General features: G+C 36.7%; 1 protein-coding gene across 4 annotated transcripts in view; it reads right to left on the bottom strand.

Moving 5' to 3' along the window:
- RIC1 (RIC1 homolog, RAB6A GEF complex partner 1) overlaps window positions 1-20,929 on the bottom strand; it is a 59,302-nt gene that overhangs the window by 15,330 nt on the left and 23,043 nt on the right. For 2 of the 4 annotated variants that reach the window (XM_062018468.1, XM_062018471.1), the window contains 10 exons: window positions 10,279-10,386; window positions 9,043-9,185; window positions 8,681-8,817; window positions 7,738-7,829; window positions 6,603-6,691; window positions 3,992-4,136; window positions 3,438-3,486; window positions 2,242-2,394; window positions 1,689-1,892; window positions 272-310 (listed from right to left, as the gene is read on the bottom strand). In XM_062018468.1, coding sequence (XP_061874452.1) covers window positions 272-310; window positions 1,689-1,892; window positions 2,242-2,394; window positions 3,438-3,486; window positions 3,992-4,136; window positions 6,603-6,691; window positions 7,738-7,829; window positions 8,681-8,817; window positions 9,043-9,185; window positions 10,279-10,386 — 1,159 coding nt within the window. Of the gene's footprint in view, window positions 1-271; window positions 311-1,688; window positions 1,893-2,241; window positions 2,395-3,437; window positions 3,487-3,991; window positions 4,137-6,602; window positions 6,692-7,737; window positions 7,830-8,680; window positions 8,818-9,042; window positions 9,186-10,278; window positions 10,387-14,965; window positions 15,069-20,929 lie in introns of all 4 variants that reach the window. The other 2 variants (XM_062018470.1, XM_062018469.1) reach the window with 2 other exon arrangements.

Raw genomic sequence — 20,929 nt, 5'->3', positions numbered from 1 at the left:
GGAAAAAAAAAAAAACAACACAGAACCTGAGGAGGGAACTTACTTAAATCATATATTCTATCCAAATATGTCACTACAAAACAACTACAAAATGTCAAGAGTCAAAACTTATAAGGTTCATCATGACTTCTGCTTTACTGCCCAACACATATTCTTCATTCTGTAATTTAAAACAATGATTTCATCTTCCAGAGCTCATCCAGGCCTAAGAGACAGTATAAAAACTCAATATTTTTCAAGAAGTAAGAACATATTCTTAAAAATCACTCACCCTTATAGGCCAGTTGCTCTCTAGATATGTACTATGAATCTAAAAAAAGAGAGAAAATCAGATAATTATATGATGCACCTTTAAGTAATTACTAATTCTAAAGGAATATGTACAGTGTCCATGTTTTTCCAAAACACTGGCTTAAGGATTTTAAAAACAGAAATCCCAGCATCAAATAGAATTACTCCCCACCCTGATCCTCCTCAGAAGATATTGAAGACTAAATGTTAGTCTGTTTTTAATACAAGAAATACAGAAACGCATTAACAACATACAAGAGCTAATAGTATATTACAGTTTAATAGTTAAAATTTGCTATTCTCCCCCTAAGTGAAAAACCTATCATGGGAACATACCCATTTTAAGGAGCATTCAGGAGGAACTTTCAGTGTTGGGATGAAATTTCTAATTCCACCAGAAATGCACAGCAGCATATCCAAATGCCTTGTTATGAGAGCACTTGACTGGGCTATGCCAAACTAAATCTTAATCCTGGATTCTTCATGTCACATGGGATGATACAAATCCTGTTTCAAATTCAAGTCCCTGGTTTGACACAAGGCAGCCAAATGCCTTCATTACTCAGTCACTGGCTGTTCTCATGGGTATCTTTCTGTCCAAGTAATCCCAACTGTTGTTTCACAGAATGAGGACTTTGCCCTCCCATACCAGTTTCAGAAAACAAAATGCTACCCAGCCAACTCAAGTGGAAATTAAACAGTATCTAGAACCTGACATACATGCCTAGAGTCAAATGTTGCTCAATAATACCGATTCATGTACTATGTCAAAAGCAAAATCTGGGAGACCTTTTAAAAATCCTTATTTAGAAAAATACCTATCAGTTCAAGCACAGAAGATCACACACTAGCATTACAGAGTAAAAGTTATTCAATTTTTCCTCTGTATCACTGAGTAAACACAATCTATTCCATTACCACCCTAGAAATAATTTCTTCTTTGCAAGTTTGATATTGTGAAGTTTAATTACATGCTTAGACACTACCTAAGACTGCTTCAAAATACAGTCAAAGTCCAAAGGCTGTATTCATCAGCTGAATATGCTTAACACAATTTGCATAAATAACAGAACAAATCCCTGTAAGATCTATTGCATGGTGCAGTTACTTTCCCCTTCAAAGCATAGGAAAGTGATTTAACTACTCCTTCCCAAACAGACATATAGGGGTTTTTATTGGCTAGGATGCAAACTCATAGCCACATAGCTCAGATGGCCAACATTCCTTTATCATTTGGCAATAAGAAAAAGCTGTACCAGGGGAAACCCAAGAGGCAATAAAACCACAATGATCTCATACTAGAGGAAAAGAGAATGGCAGAATGAGATTAGCTGCAGATACCAGTCCTATAAACTGTTGCAAGCACAGAGCACATATGAGCAACTAGCAACAATTACCTGTACAACATGCCAATGTCTGTGTCCTAGTAAAGTGCTTAAACCCTGAGAATCTAAACTGCCATCTGAAAATGGCCCTCTTTCCCTGGTAGGCTTATGTTCAGAGTGAGCTGAAGTATTTCTGGGACTCTGAGCCTGTGTTGCATCTCCACAGTTCAAATACAAGCGATCTTCTCCTTGAAGGAGGACTTGTTCCTGGTTACTCTACATTAAAAACAAAACAGAACATCAAAAAAAGCCCCCAAAGCAACCTTGAACTCCATGTACAGAAAACAAAGGAAAACATGTATCAATATGTTAACAGTAAGCAATATGAAAAATAAGCATTAACACAGTTCTTATTTTCTATCACTCTGCACTAGTAGGTTTCCTGTTAATAGTATTCCACAGCAATATTTTCCAAGTACTATTTTAAAGGCTCCATAACAAAAAAGACCATTCTAACGACTGCAAAACAGACTCAAAATTCATTATCAGAATAACTCAGAGGTTACTTGAAAATAACTTTAGAGGTCACTCTAAAATAAGGATGTAGTAGTTAACAAAAACTTACCATGCAAGGATTAACAGTGAGTGCACTCTTGATGAAATGAAACTGCAGAATACCAAACTGACAAGCTTCACTGTTTCCATCTCTTTCAGGCTTCACGTTTGGAGAAGAATTCCCATCAATAACCCACAGATGATATCCTTCTGATCCCCAGGTCTGAATGTAGAAGAGTAACAATAATAAAAACCCCAAACCAACACCCTATATTCTTAGTAAATAAAACCACATAAACTTATTGTAACTTACTGTAACTGCTGTTATGATACATATAAGCTTGGTTAAAAAAAACCACAGAGTTTGATGTTCTAAAATGTATGGGAATTTTAAGTAACTCAAAGCAATGAAACCCACAGGAACAGTAAGAATCTACCTTAAATTCTTTTATTTTTCATGTAAAAATATTCATTAAATGAGAAGTAACTATGCAGGACATTCATAACTTGCAGCACAAACAACACAGAGTGCTCGTTGTTCTTGAAATTCAACAGTATAAGAATTTCAATCTTTGGAGAGATTTGAAAGTTACTTTGCACCATCCTTGCAAATATGTACATTCACTTGGGATCCATGTTTAAAAATACCAGTCTCTATAGCAATGAGGCTATACATAAAATCAAATATTTTAGAAGTATTGTACAACACTCATTATGGTTTGTAAAATAGACCTTGACGTTTGTGTCTAATATTTAACAACACCTACTAATTTGATAGACCAGTAGTATTTCTTATTAGTTATTTTGTATTAAAACAACAGCAGTCTTGAATTCACATCCTGAGTTAAGCTACTTCAACAGCTAAAGGTAAGCTAGTAATTTTAGGGAAATAATTAAGTTTACTAAAACCAATTAGTGTTATTCTGTGTCTCATACTCTGAAACACAGCACGAGATTAGAAAAAACCAAAAAAAAAAGATTAAGAAGTGTTCATTCTCAATATTAAAAAGAAAGACAACAAAAAGTATGTCAAGCACAATTCACGGTCAGGCATACACATTTTAAAAAAATTCATCAGCTGTCTGCGTTTGTCTCTTCCGAACTTGAATGTAATATTGGCATTACAAAATGTAGCAAAGTTATTTTACTCTTTAAAACTAGTAATGTTAAAGAAACTGAGTTTGATTTTCTGAAAATCTGTTTTACTAAAAATATTCTTCAAAAATTAACAACCACTCTATTACAGTATTTTTATATTCATTTTACCATAGAACTGATCTTTAGAGGGTCCTTTTTGGCACCATCGGACTGATACCTTAAAAACAGAACAGAGTAAGTTTGAGTTTGTAAATAACGTCATAAAAATCAGAAATTATCTTTGTATTTCTGCATTGTTATATGGTTCTCTATTGAACCTTACCCTCAAACTATAAAGCCTGTTTGATCCATGACACTACATTAAAGGCAATGCAGTTGTCGGATGTCTAGTATTAACTGTTCGAACTGTGATTTATGGATTTAACATATTTTCAGCAAATATATACTGGCATCAAGAGAATCTTAGTATTTGCCTGCTAAAACCTGCTTTAAGGTTAATTTGTTTTTGCAGTCAAAAATGTCCTTACAGAAAGAAAATGATACATTTTCATTTACATTCAAATGATCCCCTCCCAAATACTATTCAGAGTTTCTAATATCTAAGAAATCATAATGGAAAAATACTTTAAAAAGTCAAATTAGCGAATTAGCTTCTAATTAAATACCACTCATGAGAAAAATACAGCTTTCTAATGAAACATTTATTAATTTGAGATACTCACGCAAAATCACCTCCTAAAGTACAGATAAGCTGAGCCCCAAAAACACTCCATAAGGACAAGCCTCCACATTCCCAGGTGACCATCACAACACAGCTATCAGGTGACCATCTGATTAGCTTCACAGGTCCTGTTTTGTTCCAAATATCTGTTTAAAAACAGACAAAAAAATACCACGTAAAAAATATCAAATGTCCTTCAGCTGCTTTTACCATAAGTGTAAAAACAAACATACATTGAAATAATCTTTGACTTTTAATTAACTTCTTTGCTGCATTCAAATTGACAATTTCAAAAATGGATAGGCAGAAGATGAAGTCAGTTCTCTTTCCAACATGTTGCACACACATAAGAATACATAAGAACAGGCCAGATATACACTGCGCTATGAAATAAGCATATAGGACTACAATTCTGGCAAAACTATTTTTTTTTTTTTAGGACAAAATATGGTTTTTATATGCACACTTGAAATCTCCTCCTTTGGCACTTAGCACAGCTGTAAAACTCATATTCACAGATTTGATTTTTTTTTTGTTGTTGCTGAAAGCTAACAGCCACACACATTTTCAGTTGAGGACACAAATGAATCATTTTATATTGCCCTGGTTTTGGCTAGGATGGAATTTATTTTCTTGCCAGTAGCTGGTAAAAGCCTGTGTTTCAGGTTTAGAATGACAGTAACATTGGTAACACACTGATGTTTTAGTTGTTGCTAGGCAGTGGTCCAAGACTCTTCCTTTTCTCATACAGCTCTACCAATGAATAGGGGCACAAGAAGCTGGGAGGAAATACAGCCAGGACAGCTGATACAAACTGGCAAAGGGCTATTCCATACCCCAGAGCATCATGTCCAGTATATAAACTTGGGGGGAAAGCTGGACAGCAGGAGCTGCTCGGTAACTGGCTGGGAATTGGTTGGTGGATGGTGAACAATTGCACCATTGCATAATTTGTTTTGTATATTCTAATTCTTTAATCATTATTATTATTATCATTATTTTCCCTTCCTTTCTTGTCATATTAAACTCTCTCATCTCAACCCACAAATTTTACTATTCCCCCTCCCCAACCCTGATTCACTCCCCATCCCACTGCAGGATGAGGGGTGAGTGAGCAAACGGCCACATGGAGTTTAGCTGCTTCTGGGGTTAAAATACAACAGTGTGTTCTTCACTCTCAAACTGACAATACTCATCACTACTATATTAAAAATTCCAGTAGAAGCTTTTGTTCACTGCCGTTCAGGCAGGGTGCTGGATTACTCAGTTTCTTTCTGTACCCTGAATGTCAGTTGTTTCAGCTTAATTCACACCTCTGTTACATTCATTATCAGTTTTGACAATAACATCTAATTTTCTCAGCTCCACAATGCAAAAGTAGTCTCAAGACTATGTGCGGGAACTACTAAGACCTACAAGCAGCAGCAGCAGCACTGCCTGTAAATTGATAAATCAGATTCATGTTTAGTAAAATAAATTAAAGTTAAAATTCTGGCTGATTCCCCAGAAGGCCGTGCTGCCATTCATCAGGATCTCAACCGGCTTCAGAGTTGGGCAGAGAGGAACCTCATGAGGTTCAACAAGGGCAAGTGCAGAGTCCTGCATCTGGGAAGGAATAACTCCATGCACCAGTACAGGCTGGGGATTGACTTGCTGGAGAGCAGCTCTGCAGAGAGAGACCTGGGAGTCCTGATTGATGATAAACTGAACATGAGCCAGCAATGTGCCCTTGTGGCCAAGAAGGCCAATGGCATCCTGGGATGCATCAAGAAGAGTGTGGCCAGCAAGTCAAGGGAGGTTCTTCTCCCCCTCTACTCTGCCCTGATGAGGCCTCTTCTGGAGTCCTGTGTCCAGTTCTAGGCTCCTCAGTTCAAGAGGGACAGAGAACTTCTGGAGAGAGTCCAGTGCAGGGCCATCAACAAGATCAAGGGACTGGACTTTCCTTATGAGAACAGGCTGCTCTGGGGCTGGATAGTTTAGTCTAGATATGAGGGAGGCTGAGGGGAGATCTCATTAATATTTACAAGGATCTAAATGGTGGGTGTCAGGAGATTGGGACACCCCTTTTTTTTCTATTGTATCTAGGAAAAGGACATGAGGTAATGGGATGAAGCTGGGAAACAAAAAGTTCAATTTAAACTTAAGAAAAAACTATTTCACTGTGAGAGTGATGGAGCAGTGGCACAGGCTGCCCAGGGAGGGTGTGGAGTCTCCTTCCTTGGAGGTCTTCAAGACCCACCTGGATAGGTTCCTATGTGACCTGATCTAGGTGGACCTGCTTCTGCAGGGGAGTTGGACTACATGATCTCTACAGCTGCCTTCCAACCCATACCACTCTGTGATTCTGTGCTAATAAAACTAAAACAAACAAAGAAAAATTAAAAACCCTCAGCCCCAAAACCTCACATATGAATCACACCCAGAAGTCAGATAAAAGCCAGCAGCTAAAATAACAAATGTGCAAGAGTAAATGAATACAAACATGCAAGAGTAAATACTTGGCCCATTGGTAATAATTGAAAAAACAAATAGTTGATAACTTGCCAAAGATAAAAATATTCTTTAATGCCTAAAAAAATAGCTGGAAAATTCTAGCAATAAAAGTAGCTCACCAGGATATTGTTTTGGTGTCAGCTCCAATTTATGAGAAAACTGCATGGCGCCAGTGGCGGTATCTATCGTATAAACCTGCACAGAGCCGCTGGAAGAGATTACACATGCTTTAGACTACAGACAATTTGGATTTCTCATCAGTTTGAAAAGGTTAATAAAAGCTGAGGGTTTTTTCTCACCAACACCTAATGTTTATCTAGCAGAGAAACATTATGTCAAGTAACACTCAAAGAACTTTACGGAACAAATTTACAAGATGCTTTCCAGAAGTCAGTGAAGTACCCAAAACACCCACCCTATAATAAACAATGCACTAAGACTATTTACTTTTCTGAGAATTCACATACACCCAAAATCCACATATCTTTATGGCTTTAAACTGCAAGACAAGCCATGAAGGAGGTCATTATACACTCTGTGCTAAAGTTTCATCAGAAGCGTAGTAGTGCATATCAAGATCAATGAATTTTAGTAACTATTCCCATTTCAGAGGCAAACACCAACACATTGCATTGTTACTACAATTGAGAATACTATCTCTTAAGATGATATCCCAGCATTTTGAAATGCACTAAAAGAGAAAGAAACTATATTTATTTTTTTGAAAAAGCTGCACTCAAACAGGTAAAGCAGTATTATATAGAAGGAACTGTCTTAAAAGAACAGTAAGCTAACAGAACAACTAAAAGCACTTTTGCAACACTTAATTTCTGAATATTTACAGTTATTCAAAAAGGTAACAGGTTTACTGACAAACTCAACACTTGGCAGAGTATTTCCTCAGCTGAGTGTAAAGTACTGATTCTTGTACAATATTGTTACGATTAAGTGCTTAAAACTGACTCTGTAATCCTGCTTTCAGATTAACCAAGACAGCAGCACTTTCCAATCCTTGCTAGCAGCTCAGCCATTTTTTTCCAGTGCTGAACAGCAAGTATCAATTTCAACTGTAGTTCAAGCAGGCAATCATTTACTTCCCCTTCCCTCCTGCCTTCTTGAGAGAGTAGATTATATAATCTTTAGGAAGACTGATCATTTTTATCTTTACAGCTTTTGCAACACCACTCAGTAAGAAGACACTAGTACTTAAGTTATATAATTAAATATTTTCCCCACCCCCATTAGGAAACTTACTTTGCACATCCAAATGCCATTAGCCGGTATTTGTTATTTACTGCCACACAAGTTCCATCAATCACATCTTGTGCCCAAACACCATGGAGCTGCTGTAAAGAAAAGAATTCACAGAATTTTTGGTTAAACAGTGATTTTATTCACATAGTCAGCTTCTACCCGTGTATCTCATATTACCCATCTCTGCCAGTGGGCTGTGATGACCTCAGGAAATTCCTACTGCAAATATCAAGATTAAGCGACATGGCTCAGATAAATAAAATCTAGTATATGTAAAACTGGTTTCACTGATCTTACTACAAACTGCAGAAAGATGTTGGTGTATAAGGAAACTGTTTATCACAGGTCTAAATAAACAAAGCAAGCCAATGTGTACAAGACAAGTCCTGATACCATATAAAAAGACCAGTAGATGGTACTAAGGATGAAGAAAAAACAAAAAAAGTTCCATCTGCAGCAGCTGAAATTGCAAATGCTTTAAGTGTGTGAAGGAGTTTTAGACAGTCCACACAAACCCTTCTTGGTTTTCTGCAATTAATATCTTAAACAAATTCTGAAGGATGCTTGTCACTATGAGAAAAGTCAAACTTATGATTTAGTTAAAAGCTAGAAATAGCATCTATGATACTTTGTCATAGGAGAAACAACTTTTAATCATCCCACTTACAAGAGGAAGCCTGCTGTAGAGACAGTAAAAAGATCCCAGAATTACAGTGACATTTTGAAACAATAACAAAATCTAGATCTACTGTCAACTACACAATCTCATAGGTATTAGTCCTAGAAAAATCCAGGTCAGGTTATGGTAGGAAATATAGTCTTGTTCTTAAAATACCTTATAAGCAGATGCTAAGTTTTAGTTTCTTTGTAGTTAAACAGAATTTAAAGCAGGAAGTTAACTGAAACACAGAGACCAAGGAAAATCGATTAAAGGAAATATTACCTCAGCAGTGAATCTGCTTGACATTGGTGTGATGAAACCAACCCTGCCATCATTAAAAACAACAGCAAAACCATCAAGCGTGGCACAGTATTCCATATCTCTGATGTAAACGTCTTCAAGGCCCAAAAATGAACCTGCTGAGAAGATATCAGTAATTAAATAATATGTGAACACAGTGATACTGTAAGCCAAGGCTTTTCAGTTGTTTACTTAAAACTTTACATAAAAAACTAATTTAGACAAAGCTATTTTGTTCACATTTACAGAAGGCATATTTTTGTCACCTCTGCCTGTGAACAGATATAATATTTTACGTTAGTTGGTATTTCACTAATAGTTAACTATCATACCCCAAAACCTACCTCGAGACGACTGCAGGTCCAAAGAAAATGGAACTGTACATAAGTTGATGGCCCTCCTTCCATTGGTCATACCATCCCAGTGAACAAGATGGAGAAATCCATCAGCAGTTGCAACAAGCAGATCCTCTAACATGGACTGCAAACTAATAAATGTATTTGTTATTCAAAAAACTGCATCTCAAATCAATGTCACAGAGAAATTAACTAATGTAACTAATACTGTATTATTGCCTCTCGTATCAGCAAAAAGTTTATATCAAGTAAGCTGCAAACCAGGTCACAAAGTCCTCTAGATAGTAGAGGTACCAAGCTGACAAAATAGGATATATGTCTCTATTTTTGTCCAGGAATCAGAGTTCATGAACAGGTCCATATTGTTAGAGTAATTGTTTAACTGGTATATGAACCACTGAAGATCACTTTAGTACTTTTGACTATAATGACAATGCATTGCAGACAACAATTGATTACTCACTTATTCTAGAAAATTACCAATATTGCTGAGGCTGTAAACAGTTCTGCTATACTTTCTAACCTGTGGTTTAAGTTCACTGAGGAAGGAGAAATTAGACTTCTCCTAAACACTTCTCCAAAGTTCAGAAAGCTACTGTCAATCTATGTGCATGCAGATCACTACATTCAGCTTCCAAGAAAGCTTTTTACACTACAGACTGCATTTTTTCCTATGAGGCCTTTTCCCAAAATGCACTTTGTTACTTTTCCACCGCACTCCTAGTTAGTTCCACCAGCTTTTCACACAGTTATTTAGCATGTTCAAAATTTACGTATTAGGGAAGGCAAACACCACAAAAAAAGGAAGAGGCAAACAAAAAGCTTTTCTAGAAGTAGAGAGCTCTCTGCAGACTGCTGGAGAAATGTTGAAATGTGGTCTACAGTTTTGCTTTTATGTACCTATGTCTCCATGAAATCTCTCATCCATGCTCTGAGCCCAAGGACAAAAACATTTATAGTAACAGAATGTAATACTGAATGAACAACATACTTCTGTGTGACAAAAATATCAGTATAGTCAAGCACAGAAAGAGAGAATTCTTAAACAACAATTTATTCTTCCACCTCCTTAGACTTACTATTACTATTAGTAACTCTTAGCCCTTACTGTGAAAAAGTCTAGAAGCTTATTAGAAGGGTTTTTTCCATTCTGTTTCTCTTTCACTTTTTGACAATTAAATTTTGTATGCAGAAAAATTCTTAAGACATGATTAGTAAGCATACCTTGTAATAGAGGCTTGTAAGTCCAGCACTTTCTTCATTTCTAGATTTAATGAAGGAGCACATTGTTCTTCCTTATAATGTGGAGTTCCCTTCAGATGTGGGCTTCCTCTAAAAAAGAAAAAAGATAAACACTGCAATTGAAACAAGATGTCACTCAAAAAAGGTAAGAGTTACTGACTTCCATTCCCACCGGGTTTTCACTCCCCCTAAATATATATAAAACAGGCGCTCCATAGAAGCACCACTTACTATCTAGGACAATTTTAGTGCAAAAAGTTTAGTCTGTTGTATCATCCTATATCCAATATCCAATGCAACTAGATGGCAGAAACTAAAGCAACTGCTGTTTAGGTAAGTTTGATACCATAAGGATACTTCAACCTCTTTCCCGCCTTGCTCACGACAGTTGAGATCAAGTACCTTAATTCCATCACCACTTTAGAGCAAAACAAAAGATTCACATCTGTTATTTGGTGGACACTACACCTTTTCTTAAGAAGCAAGGACAAAGATATATGCTAGTTAAGGTAAGGCCAAGGCAGCCTTGGACATTCCCTAGTTAGCAGATGGAAGTAAAAACATCTTTCCAGAACAAAACCATGGTGACTGTGAACAATTACGGCAAAACTAAGAAAAACTACTGTAAGATTTTTTCATCTACCACCCACAGGTGGTAACTTTAGATGTAAACATTACATTATTAAAATGTTTGGTTTGCACGTCAAAAGAAAACTAATTACAGAATAGAGCTGTCTTGGGAAGGAACAGCCCTTCACATAAGTTGGCCAGCATAGACTGACAGTAGGCTTGAAATTTAAAAAAAAAAAAAAGTTTCAAAAAGGTGACTATATACTAGCATGGTGGGACTATTGTGGGGATTTTTTAAACAGTAAATGTGACTGCATTTCTTGAAGTACATGAAGCCAAATCCACCTAATTTGGCCCAGCATCTTTCAGAGTCAAGGACTTCACAAATGTATCTGTTACAAACTGAAATGAAGCCTACTAGGGGTTGGAGAAACACCTAGAAACCCCCAGGTGTTTGCGGATCTGCTTTTCAATCTATGTGGACATATAGGTCCAGTTAACATCCTCCCAAACAAGATGAAATTACTCTGACTCTGTAGTATAACCGAATCTTTTAAGCAAACAACTAAAACTGGGAGAATAGGATTGTGTACTGCATAAATGTTACTGCTATGTATGCGTAACACACCATATAACACTCCTGTTATAACTGATTGAGGTACATAAGAGTGCTTCTGCATGGCACAAAATATAATGCCATAATGGAAACAATATTGTTTGAAAGACATCTTTTGGTGAAAGGTAAATTTTGAAGTATCCACGTGGGTAAGGCTTCTTTTTTCTTAATCATCTTTGACAAAAATAGCTTGCAAGAATATTTGCACATTTTCACTTTTATGAGTTAATTTCAGCAAATTTGTTACCATCTGTGGAGTGTTATCTTTTTTCCATCGAGGCACTATCATCATGACTGAAATTCCAAAACACCAGTATTTTTATTCACTGCCCGTGACTACATAAAATTCATCGATTCAAAAAGAAACCATGTGTGCAAAGGGGATGCAGTCAAAAGTACACTGCACTCACACAGTCCATATTTGCATGAGTCAGCCTTACTAGTTAAGACACTTTGACCTTTAAATGAAGAACACCCAATACTGACGGAAGCAGGAAAGAATGTTTGGTCTGAGTTGCCACATCAGCATCTGCTACCATTGTAGACAAACTTTAAGTAACTCTCTTTTGCACAAGAATTGAGAGGAACAGAGAGAAATTCCAGTGACCAATCAGCTGTATGTTAAAAGAAATATAATGACTTCGCTGCTACTCTGTTTAAGCATCTGTTAATGTAATTAAACCTGCGACTAAAATTTGGTAACACTCAGAATTGAAAAAAAAAAATCCTCCCACTACATCTGCAATCCAAGAAACTGAAAACATGCTGAGTTTTGGAATGCCAGGCTCTCTTTTTAAAGGTAGAATACAAGGGTTATGGTAAAGTTTCAGACCTTGAATTAACAATCCAAATGTTTCTTTTAAATCACCAGGATTATTCTGTGTTCTGCTATTTAGTACATCAGTGATACGCTTGTTCATAGAAAACAGCACTACATGGCATAACAGAATATTTTTCATATATTGAAAGCCTAAGTAAATGGTATCTCATTAATCACCTTTTAAATGTGGGTAAAAAGGAATGGTAAATATAAATCTACCTTAAGGGTTTGCTTTCCTTTCCAAATTCCAGTTCTCTCAGCTTTCCCCACGTTAACACTTTCTTGCTGTTCAGTTCTGACTTGACCTCCCCAAAATGAAAGAAGAGCCTACAAATAAGTGAATAGCTAAAATTCTTAGTATGCTGCCATGTTTTTTTAAATTGTTTTTCATTTGATCTTCTTAAAGGGGGAGAACTGGCTCTCGGAGTAACACTTGATTCTCTTTCAAGAAAAAACTGTCAGCTCAAACTATAATGCAAAATGTAACACCAAAACAATGGAGGTGTATTTAATGCTCTCCACCCCCACAAAAAACAAACCCCAAACACCAAAACAACAAACTTGAGAATCTTGAAGTCAAAAAGATGCAGCACCATGCAAAAGCATAGTCGTCTGGTCTCCTTGAACTGCAAAGAAGAATTTCCTTAGAGTTTGTTATCTGGGATGAGGGGAGGTTTAGGGAGGAAGTAGGACATCAGCCAACTAATTGTTGTACTTAATGTCCTCCTCTACATGCACAGTAGTTAAGTGATACATCATGATCCACAGCCAAAACTCACTCAGAAATATCATTACCAGACTGACTTACTGCTAGTAGAACTGACTAAGAAACACTGTTACAGCAGAATCTGAGTGGATGGACTGAAGGAACTTTTCATAATTTGCAATTAAATTGTAAAACACATCATTTTTTTATCTGAAGTGCCTCAAAATAATATTCAGTTTTTCAAAATAATGACTATTGTTTTCTGCTTATTACTGGAGAACTCTATTCCAGAGGCAGAAATAGCATTAGATTAAGTTTCCACCTTACTATCTGGGGTAATCATAGTAATAAAGGTAGCTGTTATGGTTGGATAATAGTTTAGAAGAGTTCAGAGACATGTTCACAGTCAACAAATACTATACTTCCAAAAAAAAAAAAATAGTGTGGCTAATGGCAGACATCACATTAATTAAAACCAGACAATCAAACAAGTCAGGAGCATGCATTCCAACTAGTCAAATCACACCTACTTGGGAAATACTTGAGACATTTTACTGAAAAAAATTGTTAAAAGACTCCAGACTTGTTCATCTGTAATACCATTATTATCAACAAATAACTGATATGAACAAGGTAAAACAACATCATACTACTCTGAGGCTATGATATTCTTAATTGTTGCTGCTAAAATGGTTTCTCAGTAGTGCTTTTTGGGGACAAAAAAAACCAAAACAAAACAAACCCAAACACCTTGATGTTTCAACTATTAAAGGCATTATAAGTGTGAGATAAACAAGGCCAGGCAAACAATGTTTCTAGGTTTGCACAACTGAGAACTCTGAGTTGCTCTCCTTGAAAGCACAAAATCAAAAATTGACAACAAGTATTGTTGTTGTTGTTATTATTATTATTACATTAGCACAATTACACAATTTTTAAAGGTTCATGTTAAGACTTCAGTTAGTGAATTAACTGTCTGCACAAGTCAGGACTTAATTTTTTCAATACCTGATTCAAAGAGCCTGTATCATCACTGCTGTGTAACTCTTCACTAACTACTCACTCCCCACCATGCTTTTTAGAAGTGGTACTTAAACAAATAAACCAGTTACACTGTAAGCATTGATTTCCATACAACTAGAGTCTTTCCACTTCCCACTCCACTATACACTGCAGGCTGCCATGAGCTGAAGACTAAATCTGTCTGGATTTAAAGCTAATCACACACAGACTTGCCAGAGCAAACAAAAATTTGAAGACAAGCTATGGAAACAACTATAAAGAATGAGTCAGGTTTTAGAAAAGTGCTTCTTAGTACTTTTTGACCCAACTAAGTAATAAAAGGTTTCTATAGACTGAGAAGGGAAATAATTATTTAGCATATTAATTAACTACTCATGTATAAAAAAAAATGGAATGGTTTGCTAAATTATCACTTCAGTTGCAAAGACTTCTTGATGACATTCTAAATCTCCTGAACAGTATCGAGGACTACCAAATGTCACAATCATTAATAAAAATCCTACAACTAATCTAGTTTTAAAATACATTTTCCGTACAATGCCAAAACCAACTTACAGAGAGAACCACACTCTTAAAAGTTTAGGATAAGCTTAACTCTGAATAAAAATAATTTATTAAGTTGATTAACTGTACACCCCATCAGTCACCCTGGCAGTTTAAAGTTCAAAAGCTTTGTACACAACCTAATATTTAAGGCTGCTGAATCAGGAAAAAAATCTCCACTGATGAGGTAATTTATGGCACATATTAACCACCTTGCTGTAGAAAAGGAAAAAGCTTTGTAAAGTTCCAGAAAGACTAGGACATTAATTCAGTAACTATATCTGTAAGCAACAATACAGCATTGTAAACCACAATATAAACACTGGCTTATTCATGTGTCTATACTGGTTAGAAAACAATTTTAATTTGTAACGCATTTTCAGGTACTTACATATGTGTAGCACTGAGGTCTCATTGTAAAGTTACACAACAATCATAGCACTCTCCCCCACCCAGTCCCCAAATGCAGTCACTGCTTGAGGACATGAAGAAATCTGAGGCAAAAGAATCACCAGTTACCACATTTAGTTTATTAGAATCGCAAGGGGTTTTAGGTTTTATCTTTTTTAAAAGCAAAAATATAATAGAATCACAGACTGGTAGGGACCTCTAAAGATCGTCTAGTCCAATCCCCCTGCTAAAGCACCTAGATCAGGTCACATAGAAACACATCCAGGTGGATTTTGAAAGCCTCCAGAGGAGACTCCCTGGGCAGCCTGTGCCAGGGCTTCCTCACCCACACAGTATAATAGTTTTTCCTTATGTTTAAATGGAACTTTTTGTGTTCCAACTTCTTTCCATTACCCTCTGTCCTGTCACTGGATACAACAAAGTGATGCCCCAGTCTCCTGACATCCACCTTTTAGATATTTTTAAATATTAATGAGATCCCTCCCACAATCTCCTCTTATCCAGACTAAACACTTCTGAGTGTTGAGCTCATACACCCTCAGTATTAAGTCACCACATGCTGTTTTCTTCACATGACAAATTTTAAGTCATTGTCCTTGCCAGAACTCTAAACAGAAATAACTATCAGTTCAATACAGGGAAGCCTCTACCATGATGGTGTTACATATCTCTTCACTGTGAAACAAAGGAATATTTGAGTAAATTCCTTTGTAAAGTGCTAAAAAATCCCCTACTGTACCTTACCACAGCTAACAAAGCTATAATTTTGCTTGTATGCACTGTCACTTAAGTGTATCACAGGTGAAGATTCTTCTTTTTTTGCCACTGTATTATCTTGCCATACACATGTTTTGCTTATGTTTTATCTTGTAATTACTTTAGTAATATGATGATAAAATTAGACAAATTAATTGCAGTGGGACTTTGTATGCGAATTCACTGCAGGAAAGTATCTCAGAACATGGGCTAATACTCTGAACTGGAGCAAAATCTCTAACAGCTGGGATGAAAGCTGTGGACTATTCTGGCACAATTTAAAAACACAAAATCCCACATAATTACTGGGGTTTTTTTCCCCCACGATTTTAGACTAATAAATTAAGCAGGATACCTTAGGTTTTCATTGAACATGAATTTCTGTTTACACCAAGAACAGGCTATGAATTCCTAGCCAAATATCAACAGAAACAGAACTATTTCCTTCAATAGAACTGCAATTCTAAACTAAACTGCACTCCTTAAGTGCTACAATTCAACAAAAAACTATAAATGGAATCCAGTAAAAACCTTAAAAGCTTCCTTTTTCACAATTCATGTCAGAAAGCTCTTATATGAGTACTTGTTTTATTGTATCAATCTAATAATGGATTTTACATTAAAATGTGCATAATGCTGAACGAGCCAGTGATTAACTCTTACCACATCTTCGTAAGTATAATTCAAACTGATTAAGCCCCTGAAGGTATAAAATAGCTAGTGTTTAAAAAGATTACCACTCAACCATCTTAAAGTATTTGTTATATTCTCAATTTTATAAGAGCCATGCCCTTATACAGAGTTATTGATAGAACAAACTTAAAAGGACTTGTGGGCTCCCAACACAAACACTGATAATCTTAAATTCCAGCACTTCCATTAAAACACTGCATTTCAGAATATGAAGACCATTACAAGAAGCTAATATGAAAAGGAGGAGGTCATGCCAAATGAGCATTTTTAAACAGAAAGTCTTTCAGAAAATTGACTTTGACTCTGTCTGGTTTTAAAAGAACAATAGCAGCAGTTAGGGGCAGTTCACGCAACCTTACTTTCCAAAATCTGGTTATTTCACACTAATAGAAGATAAAGAGAAGCAGAGACTCTTGCATTCAAACAGGATGAGAGCTTAGCCTCAGTTCACACCTTAGCTCCTGTACTAAACCTGTGTTGATTAGATTGGGAAAGAAGACAGACTTGGACCTAAAAAAAATAAAAGTAAACTTGTACTAAGATGAGATATAATGCAATACATATTGAATTACAAACAAGCAGAAGTGCTTCTGTCACTTCTCATGAAGTTGTTTTTTTTAACTTTATTTTACCTTGAGGCATTTTGTTCAAGCAATTTTTTGTGGTTAATTTCTTTAAAACAAGGCTAAACCACTAACCAGGCAAATTTTAAAGTAATAATTAAAAAAATACCAATACCACACAAAGTTGTAACTGTACTGCAGCTACCAGTTTCCCATTCTGGAAAACTGCAAAACAGCTAAGAAAGAATTATTACATCATATGCCATGTCACCTGCATTTCTAACATTTTGGTTTTTACTTACAGTAAAATATACCCATTTCATTTACGTAAGAGCTAAGCTGATAGAACTTAAATGCAACATTTGTCAACGTTTTCACTTGCATCTGATCAATACTAGCTACAAGTTCAACTTCAGGACATCAGTTAAACTAGAAAGTCTTGCAGCACAATTTTGGTGCAGTCAAGGTCAGTACTGGTGTGTACTTCCAGTGCACAACCACCTCATCAAGTTGAACTACACTTCTTAACAAGTCTGTTCAAGCACAAGTTGTGCTTATACAGTTTTTCTTTATCTTTGTAGTCACTACAATGGAATTTAATGTTTCTCTCAGAACCAGCCATTACTATTTAAAGAAAGTATACTAGAGAATAGGCTTCATTTTTGCTTACAAAAAGTTAGCAGATATGAATAGCTCATCAACATTAGAAATCAAATGAGATTTATAATATGAGTGTCACTGAACAGTCACTCCATGTTTTTCATCTTCCTAGTGTTGCTACTCAGCACTACTTCAAGGTCATCCTTCCTAATGACAGCCTTTTATTAAATGCTAACTCGCAAGCTAAGCTACTGGAATCCAGAGAAAGGCACAGGGAGAAGGAGTCAGAAAGCTTTACTCTCTCCATCAGATCAGCAAAGAAAGCTTCAATTCTGGGCTTTTGGTTTAGTTTGTCTGTTCAGGTTTTACTGTGGTTTCGTTTGTCTCCTTGGGGTTTTTTGATATTTGATCTACAAAGCATATTAGTGACACTGCCTACGGGCTGAGTGCACTGTAATTGCACTAAGAAATAAGTTCAGCCCATTACAATAACTTACAGAATAATTTGACTTCAATCACACCAGGCAGAATACATACACAAATTTTTGTGTCTTTCTTTTGATGTAATACAACCAGAATAGTAGTAATTTTACATAGGTTTCCAGAATTGAGGGCTAAATACAGATAGACTAGTTATCCCAGTGAATTCAGTGAGATCAATCATCTTCTCAAAGTTAAGCACAGATGTTAGTCTTAGGAGAGTGTGAGGAACCTACCATAAACACTCTAGGGACAAATACCTTATTTTACGCAGCTACAGAATAGGTATTATACCATTATGGTCTATACAAATATATCTTACCACATCTGACAACCCTGACCATTCAACACACAGCTAAGAAACAGACTTTTTCATAAAACGCACCCTTTCAGGTTGACAATACAAACACCATACCATAAACATATCAAATTACTGCTCAGTCTTTTGCATTATGTGCAGTTGAGGATACAAAAACACTTTATTGATTTCAAAAGGTTGCAGAAATAGGTGCTAAATTCAGTTTGAAAATGCTCTTCAGGACTCAGAAAAGGCAAGTAAAGTAATATAACTCAACTGTTAGTCTCAAGTGTTTGAAAATAGACACATAAGTTGCATCAGCAAATTCCATTTAATTCCAGAGTTTTGAAAGCTATTTCAGAGGTCAAAAGATGCATTTTAGTAGTAACACACACAATTTTCCACTCAATGAATCAAGAATTCACTTGGAAATCTACTACCTGACAAGTCATTTGTTCCTATATGCCCTTGTAAAAGAATTGAGATTTAAAATTTAAATGGCTGTGAAGATTTGATTTATTTTATGCTCATGGTTTAAACATTATGGCTTAAAAAAAAAACCCAAAGTTTTCCTCTCACATTACATCATATATTATTCAGTCTCATAGAGAGACATTTGGAGACACCTACCAGTCAACTTTAACTCATTTTAAGACCATGAAAAAAACTTAAGTTTACTAGCATCATCTGTGTACACACAGAGAAAAGCAGGTGCTAGCCAACGAGAAATCAAGAGTGTTTTACTGCTCCTGTGAACAAATTTGATCCAATCAATGACTAAAGATTCTGCCTATCTAAACATACGCAAATAAATACCCTCCTTAAGGTTTTAATTTTTCCTAAATATTTCACAATTTTTCCAAATCCAAAGCCAACCATATCAACACAAATACATCCAACACATAGTCATATTTTAACACATAAAATGAATTCTGCCATTCACAATAAGGAAAATAGGATGATAATAACAGTACAGAAACATAAAATCATTTCTCTTGGAAAAGATCTTTACAATCATCAAGTTAAATTACAAACCTAACATTGCACCTCCATGTGTAGAAAAAATGAGGGAGAATGGACATGGACCCCAGGGTATAATGTTAGGCCTGATGGGGCAAGGCAATCTGAATTCTAGTTATATGAATTTAATGCACAATCAAGACCAGAGTCAGAGCCATGGTTAAAGTAGTTGCTGTCACACAGACAGCAGGCCGCTTTCTGTTTCCTCAAGGTCGGACTGTTTTCAGCTAACGAGCTAACAGCTCAAGGTTGAAAACAACTTCGGAGAAAAACAAGATGGGAAAATGTGAGGGAGCTTGCTTATCGCAGAAACCGCAAGTAGGATGAACATAAGAATGTAATCTATTAGCTGCTGTTGCTGAGCTAGCTTTGAAGCTGCTGGATATAAGTTAGAGCCTGCTTCAATAAAGAAGATTTCTGCTATCACTCACATTGAGTAGGACTGATTTCTTCCCACCCAGCTGAGAATTGGACCCTGGGTTGATCACCGCATGAAGTAGGCTTGGAGCTGGTTGTTCAGGCTTAGAGTCTGGGTTTTTCAGGCTTCGAGCCTGGGTGTTTCAGGCTTCGAGCCTGGTTTGCAGACTTCGAGTCTGGTTCATTTCTCAGGCTCCGAGCCTGGTTTCAGGCTTTGAGCCTGGTTTTCAGACTTCGAGTCTGGTTTTTTCAGGCCAAGAGCCGAAAATTTCGCGGCATATGGCACCCGAACAGGGACACTCAATGGGCGTTACCGGGTAAAGAGCCTGCCTGCGGGGAGCTGATACTTGAAAATTCAGAGGCAGAGGCAGTCGTCGGAGGTGGAAGCCTGCCGGATCCCAAGCAGAGGTTGCTGTACACGTGGGGAGTGACTACAGGTTGCGGTGAGAGGAGGAGCCAGCAACATGGATAAGGAGGTAGCACTCTCACTTTTACATGGCTTTTTAGAAAAGCGGGGGGTGGACTTAAAACTGACCGATTTGTCTGGTCTACTTGTACATGGTAATTGTAAAGGCTTTTTTAAAGACTCTGAGAAATATTTTGATGAGGAGGAGTGGAGAGCATATGGGACTTGTCTTTGGGACTTGGTTATAGATGAAGATAAGACTGCTCGGAAACTGATGAAACAGTGGAGAGAAGTAATTAACTGTTTGAAAAAGTATAAGTTGGAAAAGGATTTGGCCGCTGCTGTAACTCAGCGGCTTGATATGCCTGAGACTGTAGCGGAGCCAACAGCTGGACTGTTTGGTATCAGGACTAATTATGTCTCACCTCCCTTTTCTGGTGAGTGGCTAGAAATTGGAAACCTTCTCTGGGAAGGCACTATTAGTGGTGATAAGGACAATAGTAAGATCAGTAAAGATCTAGGTCTCGTTTGGAGAGACGTGCTAAATACTCTAGAAGAAATGCCTGCAGCCCAGGCGTTGACTGTTGCGCCGAGGCCGAAGGAGACAGACAAGGAAAGGGACAAGTTCCTGCAGGAAGTATTAAAGAAACTGGAGCGACAAGAGACCATGGAAACACAGCCTGTCGCCACTGAAAGCCAGCCCGGTGCGCG

Source organism: Colius striatus, chromosome Z (assembly GCF_028858725.1).
Source record: "Colius striatus isolate bColStr4 chromosome Z, bColStr4.1.hap1, whole genome shotgun sequence".
Classification (NCBI taxonomy): domain Eukaryota; kingdom Metazoa; phylum Chordata; class Aves; order Coliiformes; family Coliidae; genus Colius; species Colius striatus.
This window is presented reverse-complemented; position numbering and strand designations above follow the sequence as displayed.